The 21,087-nt window shown below is 34.6% G+C and overlaps 1 protein-coding gene across 8 annotated transcripts in view; it reads left to right on the forward strand.

Annotated features, from left to right (window-relative positions):
- Nucleotides 1-21,087, forward strand: part of Nav3 (neuron navigator 3) — an 838,810-nt gene that overhangs the window by 754,431 nt on the left and 63,292 nt on the right. For all 8 annotated transcript variants that reach the window (XM_008852044.2, XM_029555554.1, XM_029555556.1 and 5 more), the window contains 4 exons: nt 3,206-3,394; nt 8,712-8,764; nt 15,876-15,899; nt 19,792-19,869. In XM_008852044.2, the coding sequence (XP_008850266.1) occupies nt 3,206-3,394; nt 8,712-8,764; nt 15,876-15,899; nt 19,792-19,869 (344 nt within the window). The remainder of the gene's footprint in view (nt 1-3,205; nt 3,395-8,711; nt 8,765-15,875; nt 15,900-19,791; nt 19,870-21,087) is intronic.

Genomic DNA, 21,087 nt, shown 5'->3' on the forward strand with positions numbered 1-21,087 from the left:
ATAAGTAGAAACCATTCCTGCTAATGAAGGATCTCAAAATATAACTTGGGTGAAAAAAATTCAGTCCAAATGAAAATTTATTTTATGTTGGTTATACTTATTTAAACCTGGAGAGGCTCATCCAGTCTCTATGAGTGGCAATGGCTTAGATTTGTGTTCCACCTGGCATCGGGTATCACCATGGAAAACATTGGCATCAACCTGTGATTTCTCAGTAACATATGTTAGTACTTTGTAGAAGGAGTGATTATTAAGTACTTTCATATAAGAGAATGTTCTGCTCTTTTTCTCTCCCATAGCCTTCCACACGCATAACCTCTTACTTCCCTCATCACGCCCTTCATCTTAACCAGAATGAACTCGTTCTGTCCTCAATGAAGCAACTCATAGTTGAATTACATCTGGTTCAAGCACCAATCTATTATATAAAGTTTTACGGCATTTTAAACTCACCAATGACATAAACTATTTAAATCTACACACACATATTTCTACAATTCTTCCTTAATTATTTTTAAATTCCTGAATCTTCAGTCATGTTTTTCAGTTATTGATCCAGATTTCATTAAAAGCAAAGGGATGGAATGACTTAGAGTTATTTAAAAATCTAGTCCATGGAGTGGGAAGATAGATCAGTACATAAAAATAAATAAATGTACATAAAAATAAAATATTGGTCCCAGTCCATTTTCTCTCAGTTCCTATTCTCTTCAAATCACCACAAATATGTAATCTTAAGAAAATCAAAAGCTTTGCTAAGTGTGTTCAATCCAAGGCAAGGTTAGTCATCCTCTTTTACCTAAGAGATTGTCCCATCTGTTTCTCTCTTATTTAAGATTCTTCTGTGACTCCTGCCTTTGAGTGGATCTTGAAGGTCAGTTACTCATCAATATTTTCATCACAAAAAAAAAACTTAAGGGTAGGGCTGGAGAGATTCTCAGTGGTTAAGCACACTGGCCGTTCTTGCAGAAGACCCAGGTTTGAATCCCAGCACCCATAGTACCTAACAACCATCTGTAACTCCAGTTCCGGGGGATCTGACATCCTCTTCTGGCCTCCATAGGCACTTCATGACTCAGGTGCACTTACATACATGCAGATATAATATTCATACACACAAAATAAAAATAAATAAAGTTTAAAAGATAAAGCTTAAGGGTAAAATGTTTGGATATTTGACTGAGGTAGATTAAAAAGAAAAGGGTACTGGTGTGATCTCTTTACTATATTAGGCTCTACTGCAAAAATCCTTTCTTTCTATGTTACTTGCATCAACTTATATAATATTCTGCACTTTAGTCATCTCCCCTAGCAGGTGTTCTTGAAACCAGTTACCACATCACCACATCATGTTTATCTTCCTGTTCAAATACACAAAGAGACCTTCCAAAGATACTATTATTGAACATTCTCAAGTAGTGTTGATGTTATTTCTGATGGAAAAATTATTAAAATTCCTGATAAATTCAAATATTTACTTAAAATTTACAGTAATCTTTATTAATGTTTCACCTTGAGTGTTATATTTTGAAATTACAGAAAGACCATTTACTCAGATATGTCTATGATCATTTTTTTAAGTTAGGCTAAGCAAAACAGTGAACAAATTGTCCTTTTAAACAGTGATACAAGTATTAAATGATGCACTTGTAAATGTGTCCAAAACATCACTTTTCACAAGCCTCAATTCATAATGAAGATCTAGAACAGGTGAAATTACCCCAACCCCAGTTCTTTGAATATAAACAGTCCAGTTCTGAGTGTCCTGAAGTTTACCTATTGATTAGTATCAGAATCAGAATAATTACAACTAATGGCCACGGCTGGCTGGAAGAATGCACTGGAAGAAAGTCTCTCTCCTCTCTCTTCTTTTCACTTTTCTCTTCTCTGCATTTTTCAAGTTGGTTGGTTTTATGCTTTGAAAACTCATAGCTTCTCCTTTTGCATTGTATTTATCAAGTCTCATGTAAGATGTGACTCCTTACGTGCCCTTCATTTTATTCTAATGTATTCCAATTTCATTCAAATGATTAAGCTATACCATGATACCTGTGACATGTCAAACATAGTTCCTGACATACACAAGATATACACTGGCTCAAGGTCTAGCCTTCTACTTCACCTTATTGTGGGAACCATTAATTAAGAAGAATGCAGTACCCATGTCAAAAAGAAATATAGCAATGTTTGAAAAGTCCAACCAATTCCAAGCTACTGACATATTTCTTTGTTCTAAGAGTACTCAGTCACTTCCGTTTTAACTTACAAGGCTTTGGCTTAGTTCTTTATATACCACTAAAAAATTCACTTTCTTTAAATGTGAGAAATTTAAATATGATGAAATTATGATAAATGTGTTTCTTGGTTTTTCTGCTTCAGTCTTATCCCAAATTTCAAAACTGTATTGTTTTCTAATGCAAATCTTTACTGAACCAGCCACATCTTTCTTTAAGTTGATGGTTATCACTTGCTCTAAAGTATAGAATGCCATAAGAACTCTAAGGCAATAGGCAGCAGACAACTTATTTGAAATAATATACTTAGAAGACTTCTTTTGAAGCACGTTTGTCTTGACAACTTCATTCTGATATTTTCATCTCAGACTAAGAAGAAAAATTTTTATGATCCATGATTCACTTTATAACAGTCTAGATACCATATGTATTTGTTTTAAGGAAAATAATTTTTATCCTTCTTTATAGCCCAGCTCTAATAACAATGATGTTATTAACAAGGAATCCACATCGATCCATGGCTCAGAATGACTAAAAATCTGTTTGGAAACATCTAAAACATTTCTTGGGGAAATTATATTTTTCGTTTTATACTTTACTATTTTTTCCATTTTGCTTTTCCATTCAAGGTAATGATTATTCTCTAAAAACGAAAGCTTAAGACTTGAGAGAGAAAATTTTTTCTTCATAATCTCCTAGAAAATATCATGTTAATCTGTTTCTAGCACAAACAGTCAAGGTGACTTGTTTGTTATTTCTTTTGCTATAGAAATTGACAAGCTTGTTGTCCTGAAAGCACCCTATGGAATGGTCTCCGTTTGCTTGTTATCGATAATGTGTCACAGGCAGAATCTTGACCTCCCTAAAACTGAGATATGCTAAGACTCAGTTTCTGTAAGAACTGTTTGATCCAGCCAATCATCTTCCTCATTTAAGCACCTGAGTAAAAGACTATGTGCTTTGTTTTTCAGTGAGTCCAACCAACCTGTCTCAATTTAACCTTCCTGGACCCAGCATGATGCGTTCCAACAGCATCCCTGCACAAGACTCTTCCTTTGACCTCTATGATGATGCCCCACTTTGTGGTAGTGCCACTTCTCTGGAGGAAAGGCCACGTGCCATAAGTCATTCAGGATCATTCAGAGACAGCATGGAGGAAGGTAATAAGAATAAGGTAGAAGCTTGGGGAAAGGAGAGGGTAAAACTTAAATTATTCTATGTAACTCTGAAAGGAAAATGATTCCATTCTTCATAGCACAAGGATTCCTGAAGAAAAGTAAATTATCAGGTTAATTCTCATTTGAGGTCCCTTGAAGCTTAAAGCTACTTTATTGTGCATTACTTTCTTGTTTCTTTATATACTTGGAAATATGCCAAATTTTTTTAGATTCGTGCTTGGCTATAGATCACTTTGGAACAAATGCAGTGCTCTCCTACAGATACTCTAAAAGCTTTAGAGAACATTGCCAGATGTGCCAACTATAATAGAAAGAATTTCACTTGACACCTCTATTAAAGAAATAAAGATACATAAACCAGAAAAGTTTATCTTATAAACCTATCTTGTATTACTTTTTTCTCAGAAATTCTATGCGCTGTTAATTATTTTATTTTAGAATTTTTATTCTATTTAAATTTTTCCTTTAATCATATTTTTATCCAAAGGCAGAAAAATTCATACCTGACCTAATATGTGTTTTAGTTGTACAGTTACATGTAAATATTCCAAATATATTTATGCAAAAACCTCAGGAAATTTAATATGTTTAAATTTATATATTTTTTCAAGAACATATATTATATCAACCTCAGCAATGATTAAGGGATTTTCCTTTGATTTAGTGAATCATTTTTAATTACTCATGAAGAAAGCATATGGTGTGCATATCATAAATCATGCCACCTAAAGATAAAATAAAACTAAACATAGAGATATAAAGATATTAGAATAAAATAAAACATAAAAACCACCATTAAATTACTATGTACAACATTTTAAAAATCCCAAAATTTTAAATTTACTAGAAGCCATTTATAAAAAAAATAAGGTGAAAGTAAAGAATAGATCTTCCCTTTGTATCTTATTTGAGGTATTTTGTGAATAAATGCTTGACTAGCTATCAAAACGGATGCATGTTTTTCCTTCATTATTGTAAATTTTATGCGCTGGCACTAAATTAGTTGGCCACCTTTGCCTCTGCTTCTTACTGTAATAACAAACCACTGGGTTCCTTGTGACAGGTAGTGAATTCTACCCTGGACATCAGCTGTCAGTTGCAGTGTAGTATACAAAATATACCTAGTCGGAAATGTAAGGCCCTTGCTTTTATGATATGGTTCTATCAGGGTTTTTCACACAAGCCTCATATTTTTTATATTCCCTGCTATGCATATTGATGGCATTTTAAGTGTCTCGTTTACAAATGCAGTGATGCTCTTATGCTGGAAAATTTTGGCCCCCAGACTATGAAATTTAAACAATATGAATCACTGAAACCACCCTGAGTGATCAAGATGGACTTTCTGATGCCCAGACATTGAATGAAGTATCACACTGACAGATGGGAAGGATTAGCCACAAGCTATAAAAGTGACCAGCCTATAATGAGCAAGTGGCAGGAAAAGAGTGAAAATAGGCTCTGCTGGTTCATTGTCCTTCTTCCTTCTGGGATTCCAGGCTAACGTTCTGCTGTTCTTTTAACCTCATTAAAGAATTATTAGAGGTTGAAAGAATGGGCCTTTTCATAAAATAAATGAGTAATTGACTCAAACAGTAATATTTTGCATGTTTACTAGAATAGTAGTATTGTCCCAAGTTATAATTCTGGAGGCTTTTCTTCATTCCACTTTTGACAAACAGCTATGTACTAATTCCTTCTTTTTTCATTTCTTCTTCACTTTTATTAATACAAAATAAAGTAGACTTCAAGCCACATCAAAGATAACAGTCACATAAAACCATAAAGCATATTTAATCATGATAAATGTGGGTAATATATTTCTTAGATATTGCCTCATATTTCATTGGCCATTCTTCAGTGCAATGATTAGAACCTGAGACACTAAAAACCTTAATATTATTAGTTTTTGTAAGTCATTTTCTGCAAGTATCTATAGTGTACAATTCAGGATACAATCCCAAAATGGAAAAGCATTCACTTAACCAATGTTAAATTTTATAACAACTAGCTTTGAAATAAATACAAGTGTTCAATTATTGAAAGTCTCCAAGATACAAATAGGGTAATTAATAATAATGCCTAAAGTTTGGCTGTTAAATACTTACAACTTGTTACATTTAAACTGATAATTTAAAAAGGAAACTTGGGAGAAAGAATTCATTTTACCCCCACTTCAGTAGATTTGTCTATACTTTTTAAAAATTATTTATTTAATAACCATATAATTAGAAGAAGCATTTCATTACAACAGCTTTGACATATTCAATAACAATTTCCAGAGCTAAGCTGCATCTCTTTCAAAACTGGCTGTAAATTTTTAGGTTTATAGTTGAATTATTACAGTTAGACAATATTGTACTCAGTATAAACCCTATAAAGACATAAAATATGAGGTTTTAATCTTTAAAAAAGATATCCATTTCATTATTAAAATACACAGTTTCATACAGAAAAATTCATTTAACAGTTGGTTACTTTCTGAGCTCCTTGGCATCTGAGCATGGATATAAAGTCATCAGGTAGATTTCAATGGTAAAGTTTTCACATTACTAATTATTAAGGAGCAAATTTTTATGCCTTGAAGATTTTTTTTTCTTTTTTAATTTATTTATTTATACACCCACTTCTCAGGTAGCACCCTCCCATAGCCTCCCTCCCCCCACTAGAGCCCTTATACTTTGATATCTCTGCTACTGTCTGCTTGTACTATACTTTTAAAGGGACTCTTCTGGAGCTGGGAAGATGGCACAAATGGATAAGAATTTTTTCCTTGATGTTCCATGAGCCTTAGGAGTAGAGGTTCCACCATAGATGAGTCACTTAGGGCTGGGCATCTCTCAGACATATATTTTCTCTGTGTGTGACCAGTAGGGAAACTCTGTAACAGCCTCCGTGTGTTGAAACAGGGGTAGAGAGGATACTAATACATCCCTCAACTCTCACCAGCGAAGCTTCCTCATACAACAGAGTTCAATGCATATGGAAGGCCACAACAGACTAAGTTTTAGAGAATAAGAGACTACAGAGTGTGTGTCTCTGGATAGGGCTCCAGTATTAAACCTAACCCACCCATGGCTCAGGGACCATTGTGGAAGAGGACACAGAAAGATTGTAAGAGCCAGGGTCGGTGCATGAACATAAGAAAACAGAAGCTTTCAGGCCTCCAGGAGCTTGCTCATATGAACCTGCAACAGTGGTGACAGCATGGACAAGACCCGTAGTGACTCAATAAGACAAAAATCCAGCATAGAACTAGGGAAATGGGCAGTAGGCCCCGAACTTAGCCAAGGAACTATTGGCAACTCATTAACGTGGCGTAAGGGAGAGTAGGGACTGACTTTAGATATTCTGACTCTACTTGATGAACTTGCACCAAAGGACATCTAAGTACAAATGCTTGACCAGATAGGTCTTAACATATATGACAGAATGCATGAAATACGGTGGGGTGTGGTATTGCGGGGGGGGTCTGGAGTTGGAAGGGGATCTAAAATTTTTCCTATTATATGAAATGCACAAAAACTCAATAAAAATATACATAAAAACTATAAAGTAAGTAAAGAAACAAATTTTGGTTCTGTAGGTTTGTTTGAAAAGCAGTTACATATTAATTAAAAATTACTATGATTCACCAAAAAAAGATTGCTTCCTTTGTAAACATGAGGACAGTTTAATCCCCTGTACCCATATAAAAAGCCAGGTAGGACTTGTGCACCTGTAAGGAAGCCTCAGAGGACAAAACAGGAGGAGCTCTTTCGGGAAGCTGTCTAGCTGAAAGAGTGAGCTTCCGGTTCGGTGAGGGATGCTTTCTCAAGGCAATAAAGGGGAACATTATGAGGAAGACACCTGCTATCCTGCTATCCTGCTATCCTGCTATCCTGCTATCCTGCTATCCTGCTCTAGCCACCTCCACACACCCCTGTCTATACATCACTCATACACAGGGAGTCCAAACCCACACACGCACACACACACACACACACACACACACACACACACACACACACACAGAGTAAGTAAATATGATACTCTTCTTGTCTGTCAAATTTCACCTCCTCATTCTTATTTGTGATGTACAATCTCAGCACAGTTTTCCCAGCCCTCTACAGACCAGATTATAAGCATCTTCCTGTGCTCTTAAAGTATTCAGTACATTTATGTCAATAACATGTATTTTACTCTGTTGTGATTGGCTTTTTAGTTATGCCTTTCTAGTTCTTCTTTTTGAGCACATGGGTTTGCAGCTCATCCATGTATAATACCAGGGTTTTGGAAGGGTATGACACACCACATGTGTTCAAATAATGCTTGTTTAAGGGCTGAATTAAAAGAAAAAGCTGTATTGCTACATAAAGAAAAAAGGAATAACTTATTTATAAATATAATTAAGTACAATTTTATCTGCCTTTGGATTTAATACATTGGATGTATAGAAATATAAGGCAGACCTTTAATTATGATGAAATTTTCTTTGATATTTATCAGTATGAATCAGAATGAAATTTCTATCTTAATTTTATCTCGAACTAGAAGTATTTTCATAATACTAAAATTCATAAAGAAATAATTCTACATTAAAAGAAATTAGTGACTCATCAAAATAATGAAATAGCAAATTGAATAAAGTGCTTATCTCCTTGAAAGTATATGGAGAGGGGCTGGAGAGATGGCTCAGTGGTTGCCCTTGCGGAGGACTTGGGTTCAGATCCCAGCACCTGCATGGTGGCTAGCAACTGTCCCTAACTCCAATTCCAGGGAATCCAATGTCCTCTTCTGATGTCTACAGACACTGCACAGCATGGGTGTTTCTACATACATGCAAACAATACACTCATACACATAAAATAAAAATAATAAAATATTTTAAAGATAAAAAGAAAGTATGTGGAGAAAAATCTGAAACTCCATGTTTGTTTTAGGAGAATGAAATTAAATAAACTGAATATGCAAGAATCTTTTTGAAGTTTAAAAGTGTATGATAATTCAGGTTTCCATGGCTTTCTTTTTATTATGCAAGGAAATTGTTTTCAGCTTCCAGCATGTGAAAACATGCTGTATGTGTCACACTCATGACTTCTCCCTGTAACTTGGTGACTATACTGTTACAAATGTTTATGAGGCCTCTCTACATCTAAACATCTGGATCTCCAAAACTTTCTAGTAGACTTTTTTTCATAATCCAGTAACTTTATGTGGTTATTTTATACCACTATCCACCTTTTCTTTACTTTTTCAGTAAAAGTTTAGGGTTTATGAGTCGACTTCAGTGTTTTAACCATTTTCTTTTATTCTCTAGTTCACGGCTCTTCGTTATCATTGGTCTCCAGTACCTCGTCTCTTTACTCCACGGTAAGTATTCACTGTTCTTCCTGTGTTGTGCACAGGTGACCAAGGAAGGTGAAATTTGCATAGCAGTTTTACAGTAAAATAAAGGTCCTTCTGTGACCCAATTGTACATGGTTTCACTTGACTTCAGTACATTCATTATAATCAATAAGTAAATGGAAAACTGAATTTCAAAACATTCTGGAAAATGGCATGGAGTCCTTGAACCAATGCATTGTGTTCTGCCTTTAGTCCAAAATGCTGATTTGTCTTCCCTGTCTTGCTTTCTGACCCATGGCTAAAAATTGTTCTATAGTGTTTTCTCTACTGTACTTATTATTTTTACTTTCACTTTCTAAGAAAATTGTAAGGATAAAGGTTTAAAAGAACAAGATATGTGGCATTTTTCTTTTAGAGAATATGTATCTTCTGAAATAGAGTCATTTGTTTGTTTGTTTGTTTGTTTGTTTGTTTTTGACAGGGCCTCCCTAGTCCCAGCTGCCTAGAAGTCACCAGACTGGCCTCTGTCTTGCAGAGATCTGCCTGCCTCTGCCTCCCAAGGGCTGGGATTAAAGGCATGCACCACCATACCAGATGTGTTCACTTTTAAGAATTATTTCTTAGGTGACAAATGCCAGTGTTTCAACTTTTCCAGGAATGAGATCCTTTAGTTTATTTTTGCCAAAATGAGAATTTCTGGCCATCGAATATATCTTCTTCATTTAAAAATAGCCAGCATCTCTGACATGGAAGCTTCCTTTACAGCTAGGTAACAGCGAGGTATTTAAATCTCAGCACTCTCAGAAGGAAATTCAACAAATAATCTTTATTCTTATATTGAAAGGTTATTGAGAAATTAACAGCTTTCAACTTTCACTCAGTAATTAAACATTAAGACATATTTTGGGTGCTGGAGAGATGGCTCATCAGTTAAGAGCAGTGACTTGTACATGGTGCACTGATATAAATGCAGGCAAACACTCATACACATAAAATAAGAATAAATAAAATCAATTTTTTAAAAACAATCTTGTGTATTTTCACAATTTTTGTTAGGCTTAAGTGTTACAGCCTCTTATTTATAAGTCAATCTTATTTACTGCTTTATATACAACATTCAAATCACATTATCATTGCAGACATTATTCTTATACTTCTCTCTTTAATAGTTAAATTTTTCAATATGTTCTCTAAATGAAGACAATATCATTGTTTAGAAAAACATATCGTTTTAGACTAACAGACAGAAAAGTTAGAAAATGTAAGATTTGAAAGAACACATAAAATAAATATATTAAGATTTGTTATTCCTCCTATTGGGCCACGTCTGCTGCTTGTTAATATGTATTCTGCTGTATACTGTAGACTTTGTATGTTTGTATAACAAGAAAAGATGGAGCATCATTATAATCACAGATTTTGTTAACTTTCATTGGTTGATGTAATCACATTTTAAACAATTAGAATATGCGTACAAATTTCCATTATGGCTCAACTACAAAAAGATCATGGGTTTAACGAAAAACAGATGATCAACTGGTCTATTCCAATATCTGACAGATCTCCCCTTAACAGTAAGCATGTTTTATATACATTAATACCATAACCATGATTGCAAGTTACTATTGATCATTTGTAATATATCTAAAGCAACTGAATAGGTACTTGTGTCTAGTAGCTGCTGAAGTGGATACTACAGGTTTATATTTTAAAACTGGTTGAGTGCATAAAGGCAGATTGCACAGGATCAGCACGTACTATGTAACACTGAACCCCATTAATGGGTACAATTAAAATATGGTCATTAATAATAAAACTAAATAGAAAAGCTAATTTGTAATGCTGAAAATAATGTAACACTAGGAAATAATAATGGAAAAAATGTACCACTTTCCTCCTATGCATACTTTTTTACCTTCTGTGTCATCACCACTAGAAGCATTCTCAGAATTTGTACCATTGGGAGGTCCTGGAAAACAGGATATAGCCCTCAGGAGGCAAACTTACAGTATAGAGCCAACATTATGGCTGGATCTTAATGTCACGATCTGTCAAATGATGAATATGCTTTTATTGTACTGGCTCAGAGGTAACATTCTTGAATGGTATTTACAAAGCCAGAGTCTGAGGTGTCCCTGTATCTTGGCCACTTGAAACATTAGGAAAAAGTCTTTTTAGCACTTTTTCAACAAACACTGATACAGGAAGATCTACCCTCAATGTTCAGAGCACCATCCATGGGCTGGGGTCGCAGACATGCTTTCCAACGCACTGACATACTCGACCCTTATGGGGGAATCCAGCGACCTGGGGGAGCTAGACGCTTCCGGATTCCCTGAAAGTCAATTCTTAAAGCAACTTATTTAAAATGACCCTTTAAAATATTTCACTATGAGTTATTGGCCATAGAGGTCCCAGAGCCCTAATTGGATTTGGGGGCTTAATAATAATAATAATAATAATAATAATAATAATAATGGTAATAATAGACATGAAATCAGGACTAAAGTGGGTCGGTAGGTCCTGCAGTGGGAGGAAGAAGTTGGAGTGAGGTGGCTGGGGATGATTACAGTCAAAATACGTTGTATAGTAGTGGTGAATAGATGCACGTGGCATTAGTTCTAGCACTAAAAACGCAGAGGCAGGCAAACTTCTGCGAGTTTAATGTCAGTCTTGTCTACATTATATTATATATTTAGTATTATAATTTATAAATTTACAGGTAGGTATGGGTAAGCATATTATTGTATAACAAATCACATGGTGTGCTGTTACATATTTTGCAGCCAATAAAAATTATTAAAAACTTGTCAATAAGAGATGATTAAATTAGAATAAAAGGTTGGGAATTTAACTCATTGGTAGAGCACTGGCCTAACAAGTAGAAGACCCTGTTTCAGTCCTCAGCTTAAAAAAAAAGACAAAATTACAAAAAAAAAAAAATGTCAACTAAACTTAGAATGAGACTATTGCTGTATTTGTTAATGCATGAAAAACATGGCATTAAATACACCAAAATGTTTTGTTAGTAGAGTTTTAGTACATGTCTTGGTTTAGTAGAGTTTTTGCCTTGATTTTCTAAGCTTTTCCAATTTTCCAAAAATTATAAAATCAAGGAATTACATGTTTTGTTTTTCTATTGGGAAAGGGCTGACCTATTGTTACTGGGTTTATTGTTACATATCTTACTGAAAAAAATGAAAGATTATTCACTACTCAGGCAGTTCACTTTCAGATGGAAATACAGATAATGCCAGATCTTACATTTTCACAAGTGAAATGGTTTGTTTTCATTTGAAGACTTCCTTAACAGGAACTTATAACCTTCAAATAAAGATTTTCCCTGGATGATTTCTAGCAAAAATAAACTAAGAAAGTCTTTCCATAAGTCTTAGTTAATTTAACTATCACACAAATGTTGATTTTTCAAACACATTGATCTTTCTGGTTTCCTTGTTAAAGAATCAGAAAACATAAAACCAGAATTTGAGTAATTAAGAAGTAATATTGTTTCAAGCCCTGCTGAAAAATCTTTGAAGTAAATTTTTTGATAAATAAATGATTGACTATCCCAGCACCCACATGGCAGCTAACAACTGTCTGTAACTCTAGTTCCATGGGATCTGACACCCTTTTCTGACTTCTGCTAGTATTGCATGACATGGGAACCCTTACATACATGCAGGCAATATACTCATACACATAAAATAAAAATGTAATAAAATTTAAAAATAAAACTGAGGACAAACTTTTTAATTATTTTATTAAATTTGTTCTTAGACAATTCCACATATGTACAAAGTTGCTGATCACTCTCATGCCCCATCCTCGCCCATCTCCCTACCTTGCCAGTCAATGTCCTCTTTCCTAAACAAATCTTTTTTCACATGTTCATGTCTGTTTTGTTTTGTTTTATAACCACTGCAGTTAGCTAGGGTTTTCTGTGTTAAACATGAACTTAGAGCTATCTGTTGGGGCCTGGTAGCCTCAGTAGTGGATATACAATTAAAGAGTGATTTCTTTCTCAGAATCCATCAATAGTCATTAATAATAGCCGATAGTTCAAAGGTAAAGGGTTTTAATTATAGAATGATAGTAGTGAGAAAACCAAATTATGATGATAATTAAGAGGCATAAATGAGGAATATTGAATTCAAGCATAATATAAATGGAAAAAAGATATAATAAAGAAAACATACACACACGCACACACACACACACACACACACACATACACACACCTACATGCCAACATTTAGTGCTGAAACAAACCCTATGTTAAGTGTGAAAAGAAGGGGTTAAATGATCAAGCTATATGAGAATGTGATGTTATTTAATAGCCAATAATTCAGTTAACTATTATTATATTGGAAACAATGAAATCTAATAATTTTAGAAGTGAGGGAAATTATTTGCTCAAATTCTCAAATGAGCTATGGCAAAAAATAATTTAAATGAATAGATATTTGTGGGATTCATAAAGAAAAAAGTCAAAGATGAGGAAGGTTCATTCTGTCCACAACTTCCATTAGAATACACTGAAATCGTAGGAAGAAAATACCTGTGAACATGCTTTTCACACTATGACAGCAATTTTCCATTATTCTTTACATCTTCCGAAGAATGCTGGGTAAAGGTTGAGTTGATTTGCATTCTTGCCTGATTCTATTAGTAATAACAATATAATGTCAGGCAAGTTGCCAAAGATTATTGTAATGTTCTTATATGATCAGATCTATGTGCCCCATGGGATCTTTGCAAGCCAGCAGGAAGTCGCAGGCCCAGTGTGATCTGCCAAGGTGTCACCTTTAGAAAATTTGGAATATGTGTTTGTTTTAAAATCCACATGAACCCTGTGAAATCTGGAGTGTTTACATAATAAACTAAATTTCTAAATTATTTTAAACGTGGTTGGAATCTCCAGTAACACTAAGATGTGTCCATATGCATTTTCAGCCCCCCTTAGGTGATGGCAGGGTCTCACATGCAAGCCACAGCCTCTGCCGCCTCCTCTTTTCTGCCTCATATGGAGCTGTTTGTGTTGCTAGCTGCCCTTGCTGCATTTCTGAATTCTAACATCTTTCAAAATACAAAATGTAGCCTAGAAAATTGCATGATTTTCTATTTTCAATACCCAGATTCTTTTCATTAATATATGCCTGATCCTGTTAAGAATTTAAAATTTTTGATCCTTGAAATAAAATTATTGCATTGGTTATATATGAAATCTGAACTGAAGCCGTTCTGTGTATATATTCTAATTTGCACTGATTTCTTTGGAAAAAGGTCCATCTCTGATTCCTTGTGTATCCTCTGAGCATATTTCTTAACACAAAGATAATGCCAAAGAGGCAATTTCTAATAACAAATTTAAATGGCTTGAGGAATGCAGAATCAATTGGTATATTTTTACTTTGGCAAAGTGATTCATATTGTTTATTATCCTTCAATATCGCTTCAAAAACTCACTTAAAACAATCAAATTCCATCCTGATGTCATTAATCTCACACCTAAGCCACTGGAAGAAACATTATATTCTGTCTCATTGTTTTATTATTGTGCTAATAGGCATGACCAGTATTAATGGCCACAGAGTATGAAAAAAGGCAAGGATTAGAGAAAATGATAGTTTTGAAAAATGAGCAATGAGAAAATCCATGTTATGAAGAGCATCTAGAATTAACGTGTAATGGTTATACTTGCTACTAACGTGCAACTTGGGGCTGTTTGATGAAAATGTGATTAGATATTTCTTTTATCTAAATGAAGTAGATCTCGTTTTCAAACACATCAATTATTTATTGAGCCCTTCCTATTTCAGTGTAATCCACACCAGCCTAAAAATAAAATGGGGCCAGAATTAACCAGAAATGAATGTTCAAAGTACTAGGGAAACTGGTAGTCATAGACAATTGTGATGCATGGCTCAAAGAAATTTTTAACTTATTATTCTTTGCCTATACTTCTGTTTCAAAAATCAAACTATAGATGAAAACATGAAATTACTAGAATTTAAAAAATAAAATATTCAATTAAATCACTAAAAATGAGATGTAAAACGACCTAAATAAATAACAACACTTTTAAGTACCAAGTTTTAATTGTTAACACTTTATGAATAGGCTATATTTTACAAACCTGACACTTTTCAAAGGTAGAGAAAGTACAAGAAATAAAAAACACAGATTAAAGGAGGTGCTTATGAATAAAATAGATCTGAATAGTAATGATATTTGTGTGTGTGTGTGTGTGTTTTCTAGTGACCAAAACCAATTCCGACTTTTTAAATGAATTAATCAGGAAATATCTCCAAAACAACACATGAGACCGTGTTTCAGCCTCCTTTCTGGGAATGGCAGTAGGTAGATATATTTTATTCAGTGATGTTTCTGGATTGAGGAAGCTTCCCAAATATAATGGTGCACATAACTCATTTATTAACATTTTGTAGCCCAGCATGAAGAAGACAAAAAGATAACTAGGCGTTTTCTATAACAAAAGTATAAAACACCTGCAATTTCATACAGTAGGTCTCATTTCCATAAACTGCACAGCCAGAGATATTTGGCAATCACTGTCCCTACCACCTTAAAACTGGGTGTTGTGGTGAAAATAAGATAGGAATTAGTAATCTTTGTTTCATGTTGTTAACAATAGAGGTCAGAATTTCTGCCCTTCCCTCTCCCAGTTTTATTTGGCATTTGCATAATACAAATCAAAGAATGAAACACTTTTTCCTAAGTCTTGGCTGATGATCCTTATACCTTAATGGAGTCCAGTCTATATGAAGTTATTTTATGCTCCTATTCACCCATATTTTTAGAGTGTAACATTATAATACCTTGGATTTTATTGTTCATGGCCCCACTGGTTCTAGAGTCTCTCCTTTAACGTTTGTTCTTTATGCACTAAAATACTTATAGCTTTAAATACCTCATGTGTTATATATACAAATATTCATTTTAATACTATAGTATCTTGTTTTACTACATTAAGAATTTTTGCACATTTTATTCTATTCTTAAGTTATATCATAAAAATCTTAAATACACATTAAAGTTATTCACATATACATATGGAATGAATTGAAATTCATTTCGCAGTTAAAATTTATGTTTCTTTTACTTTTTACAGGCTGAAGAAAAGGCTCATTCAGAGGTAAAGATCTAACAGATTTTCTCCTTTTATAATGCAATCCATTTTGTTACCACTAGAGGGCTCTGGATACAATAGCATAGCTGCAGGAATTCCTGTAGAAGTTGATCTATGGTCTTAGATAATAGCCTCTTCAAAGAAAATGAAAGGAAGTATTTAACAGCAAGTTTTCCTCTCAAATTCTACGTTAGTCTTAGGTCAACACCTAAGAAGTTGTCTGTAGTAGTAAGGACTCATTAAATCACTGGTGAATTAATGTTTAAAATTGGAAGACCACATGTTTATTTTACACAATCTTTTCCTCAGTACTTGAAAGATGATTTGCTTGGACTTGATGGAGCAATGGAATCTGAGACATGATCCCTACCGAGCACAGATGTTAGAATCCCAGCCTATCTATTTGTAGTATGATTGTGCTGCCCCTAGAATCACTGTGTTGTCATAAGCGCACACATTTCAAAAACACATACTTGGTTATAATCATATAAAAAAGCAACCTTCAACCTAAGGAGGAAATTCTTCACCTGTATATGAAACTTTCCCTAGACCAGGAGGACAGGATGACTTTATTTTGAAGTCCTAGAGAGATGGCTCAACAGTTTAGAGCACATACCATTTTTGCAGAAGACCCGACTTCAATTTCCAGAGCCCATGTCTGGTGGATAGCTCACAACTACATGTAACTCCAGTTCCAAGGACCTGACCCTCTCTTTCGGTCTCTGAAGTCACCTGCACTCAAATGCACATACCCACATTCAGACACACACACACACACACACACACACACACACACACACACACACATACATAATTAAAAGTAAACACGTCTTTATAAAAATATTTTATTCAGGGTGTAATAGCAACTTTCTTTCAGTTTGACACTGAAGTAATCAGACCACAGAGAAAATAAAGGCCTTGAAAATGACCTTGCAAAGGAACTCATTTCCATTGAACTCATTTCATCTCCTTTTACAGTAAAATTTGTGCTATGTTTAAAAATGCTGAAAAAGTGTCAGTGATGCAAAGAGTGATTTAAGAAAATCAAACTATGCTCTTTACATCTCATGGACATGACAAAGCTTTTAATGTTCATCACAAAATAGATGTTGAGGTACAGAAAGTACAGCATCTTCTTGCCTTTTGAGTAGTTATCCAATTATATTTCTCATTTATGCCCATAGTAGGTCATGACCTTTAAAAGAAGTAACATGAATCGCTTTATAGTTTGGGGTTTATATATTACAGGAGCTAGAATTTTATAATAAATATGTAAGTTGAGAAAACCTCTGTAAATTTGTATTGGTCTGAAAAATAAAAGCTGCTCTGCTTTCTGGAATTACCTATAGTCATTACTATATGAATGTAACCCAAAGTTAGTTGGGGCTGAGGTATATCTCCATTTTAAAAATAGAAATGAGTGAAGTGTGATATCCCAGCCTAGACTGTATCAGCAGTTCCAGGCCAGGTGATAGAGACCCTGTCTCAAAAGACCAAAAATTAAAAAAGAAATGAATAGTGGACCATGCTTGATGAAATTACGTGAATGTTTTCTATCATTTTATCCAGCGGAGAATCTCTCTCTCTCTCTCTCTCTCTCTCTCTCTCTCTCTCTCTCTCTAGAGGGACTCTCTCTCTCTCTCTCTCTCTCTCTCTCTCTCTCTCTCTCTCTCTCTCTCTCCCTCTCCCCTTGCAAGCTCTCTCTCATTTTCTTGCTCTCATTCTCCTCTCACTTCCTCCCCCCACTTTTGGTATCTGACTATTGGCCACCATTTCTTTTCTACAAAATGTATTTCACAAGATGACAAAAGGTAGTTAATGACCTGTGTCCAAAGTGCTCTTTTAAACTCAGACACCATTCCAAATATCCTACTCCAACAATAAGAGTCTTGTTTTTGAAGGCATTGGAAGCATCAGTATAGACTATTTGGCATCTTTGGGAAATACATTCCCCTAAGACCAGAAATACACTTTCAGAATCTAATTTCGATATTTGTGCATGCTATACATTATTAATCACTGTTTAGATTTCCTTGAAACATGGGATATTTGCATTAGACTGTAGAAAGTGATTAACTGAAATGCTAAATATGATATGATATTAATGTTTCTATTTTATTAAGGTGAAACTTCACCAACATATATAACATTTAAGAATATTTATTTGGTTAATTATTTAGTAAGTTGCACCATATTCATGACTTTTATACTTTTCACACTATTAATATCTATAATCACTGAGTAAAAGGCACTATAATAAGTATATTCAAGGTATTTTTACCATTAAAATTCCATCCCATAAAATTATCTTCCACCATGCATAGTGCTACATGCCTATAATTCTAGCACTCCAGAGGCTGAGACAGGAGAATCATGAGTCTGAGGCTATCTGGACTACATAACATTACCCTGTCTCGAAAAATATTTTCAAATACATGTTTCTTATGTGTTTGATTAAATCAAGCATGCCAGTATTATAAGATACCCTACACATTTTGAAATTTTTGAGAAACATAGCTCCTCCCAAGCCCCTGTGACCCCTGAGGAACAGATCCTCAAACAACTGTAAGAATAAAAATAAATTGGTTTATCTGGACCAACTGTATGGCCTTAAACACCTAAAAGGAAAGTATAACCAAAGATTAAAGGGGCCAATATAATTTCTTAAGAGTCCATATGTATAGCTAAAGGCTACATAACAAGGAACAATGCCAGATAGGTGATACCTTCTTTTGAGTTGTTGGCCAGGGTGTCCAAAGGGACTCCCAGATAGTAAACCCGCATAGAACTGGAAAATGAACAGCAGACCCCAATCTTATCCAAAGGAATATTGACAACTATTTACTCCTAGATGAGGAACAGCTGACCCTCCTAAAACCAAGACCTCTAGATAGGCTGACTAGAGTCACCAGAAGAGCAAGTAGTGGGGAATGGCTGGGGGTGCTGACAACACAGCAGACAGTAGCAGGGATATTCTAGTATAAGGGGTCTAGTGAGGGGAGGGAGGCTATGGGAGGGTGCCATCTGGGAAGTGGGTGTAAAAATAAATAAATAATAAATAAATAATAGAAAATAAGACAAAAAAGTACTAAGTAGCTTACAATGTACACAGTCTGTAATCACTCAAATTATATTCCTTATTGTCAAAAAAATAGAACATTAAAAACTGTGTGTGAAGAAACTCTGAGACTTTCATAAAAATAGCATGGCATATCTTTTGCTAAAAGAGTTCAAGAAAAAGTATGAAGGTGGTATACACTGAAGTTCTAAAATTACTTTTTACCTGATTTTATTACAATTTTTAGAGAGAGAAGACTTTAGAGAAGGTAAACTATTTCTGGAGTCCTCCAGCAGTTACAAAGAGAGTCAACAGCATGGTTTGATCAGCAGATTCCAGACCCAGCATTGAAGTTAGAAACTGACTCTTCTCCTCAAAATGGTATTTGAGGGTTGCTTTGTAGCTACAGTTCACGTCTTTGCATCTTTTTTCTTCTTCCCTCTCTCCCTTTCCTCCTTCCTTTCTCCCTTCTTCCCTCTCCTCCCTCCCTACATCCCTCCCTCTCTCTCTCTTTCTTTTTCTTTTCCTTCCTTCCTTCCTTCCTTCCTTTTTTCTTTCTTTCTTTCTTTCTTTCTTTCTTTCTTTCTTTCTTTCTTTCTTTCTTTCTTTCTTTTCAGAGAGAGTCTCACTATGTAACTCTGACTGTCCTGGTAGTCCCTATGTGTAACCGACTGGCCTCAAACTCAGAAAATTCCACACATCTGTGCCCAGCCTATGTTCCCATCTAGTAAGGAAGTCAGTGCTAATCCATTTGTGGTAAAATGTAATACTTGCTATCGTGTATTGAAATTTTTCTTTTAACTATTAATCTAGTATATTTGATTTTTTTTAATTGCACAGCAAATTCATAAGTTACGGAGGGAGCTGGTCGCATCACAAGAAAAAGTTGCTACACTTACATCTCAACTTTCAGCAAATGTAAGTTGTGTTTGGTTTCTTAAATGTATCAGAGGAGATACATTTATAAAATAAGATGGAATTGTTTTGTTAACAAATTTTAGATGCCCACAGTTAAGCAGGTTTGTGAGATGGAATAAGACTTGTATGAAGCTAACATTTCTGACCACTCACTAATAAAATATAAATCCAAATTGATGAGTCACTTTGAATTTAAAATGACTTGTCCTTTTGAAGGTTACAAACAGGGGGAATGGTCATAAAAGTTAACTCTTTCTTTTTTCTTATTTCTATAACTCCACATACTTGAGTTTTTCTTAAGCCATAATACAGTAAGAGCTGTTATTGTTTGATTTTGGATGACCAAATATTCATGTACCCTGTGTTTTTCATCCCCATTTATTGAACAATTAGTAAAACATACAAATAGTTCTATAAAAACTAACTTCAATCTAAATACAGATAGCTTAGCTACAGTATAAGTCAGGTATAGCTCTCAAAAACATCTGGCCACTCTTCTCAAAGTGGTTTAGAAGAAGTCACATTTGCAACTTAGCAACTTGGATTCGTGTCAGCGATGACCATCAGTTGTATTAACATTTATCAAATGTCTTTCCATGTGCATGGCAGGACTCAAGGTAAATTCAGAATATCACAGGAGAGCATGTGGCATCATGCACAGTCCTAGGGAACAAAAGTGTAGACAGATCAGTGAGGGCTAAGCAAGCTCCTAATCTGCTATGCTGTGTCTTGCTCAGTTTTAGTTCCCTCCTTTCTGCTGTGTGGCTTTGGGCTTCTCCTTCCCTCACCACTGCCACCTCTCTAATCCTCCTTGCAAATTTTCTGTCTCCTGGGAAAAGCATTGACATATCAAAAGTGAGCAGGTGCAGGGCCAAAGCATGTGACTTTGTAATATAACTTCCATAGAAAATAAGTCATTTTACTCATGGTACATTCATTTTAGTTCTGTATTTTAATTAATATGTTTTCAACTCTGAGAGGATAATGCTAATTACAGATTGACTATTATTTTTTCATAGACATTGTTTGGATATTCCTAAAAATAAGAGGAGGTTGGAAAACTTTGTAAAGGAAAAATATTTTATTTGTGGCCTTTGGAACAGAGTATATTGCTAAGAGGCCCAGGAAAGAAAGAAATAAAGAAATAAAGAAAGAAAGAAAGAAAGAAAGAAAGAAAGAAAGAAAGAAAGAAAGAAAGAAAGAAAGAAAGAAAGAAAA

The sequence above is a fragment of the Nannospalax galili genome, unplaced genomic scaffold (genome assembly GCF_000622305.1).
Source record: "Nannospalax galili isolate Female #2095 unplaced genomic scaffold, S.galili_v1.0 scaffold390, whole genome shotgun sequence".
In the NCBI taxonomy this organism is placed as follows: Eukaryota; Metazoa; Chordata; class Mammalia; order Rodentia; family Spalacidae; genus Nannospalax; species Nannospalax galili.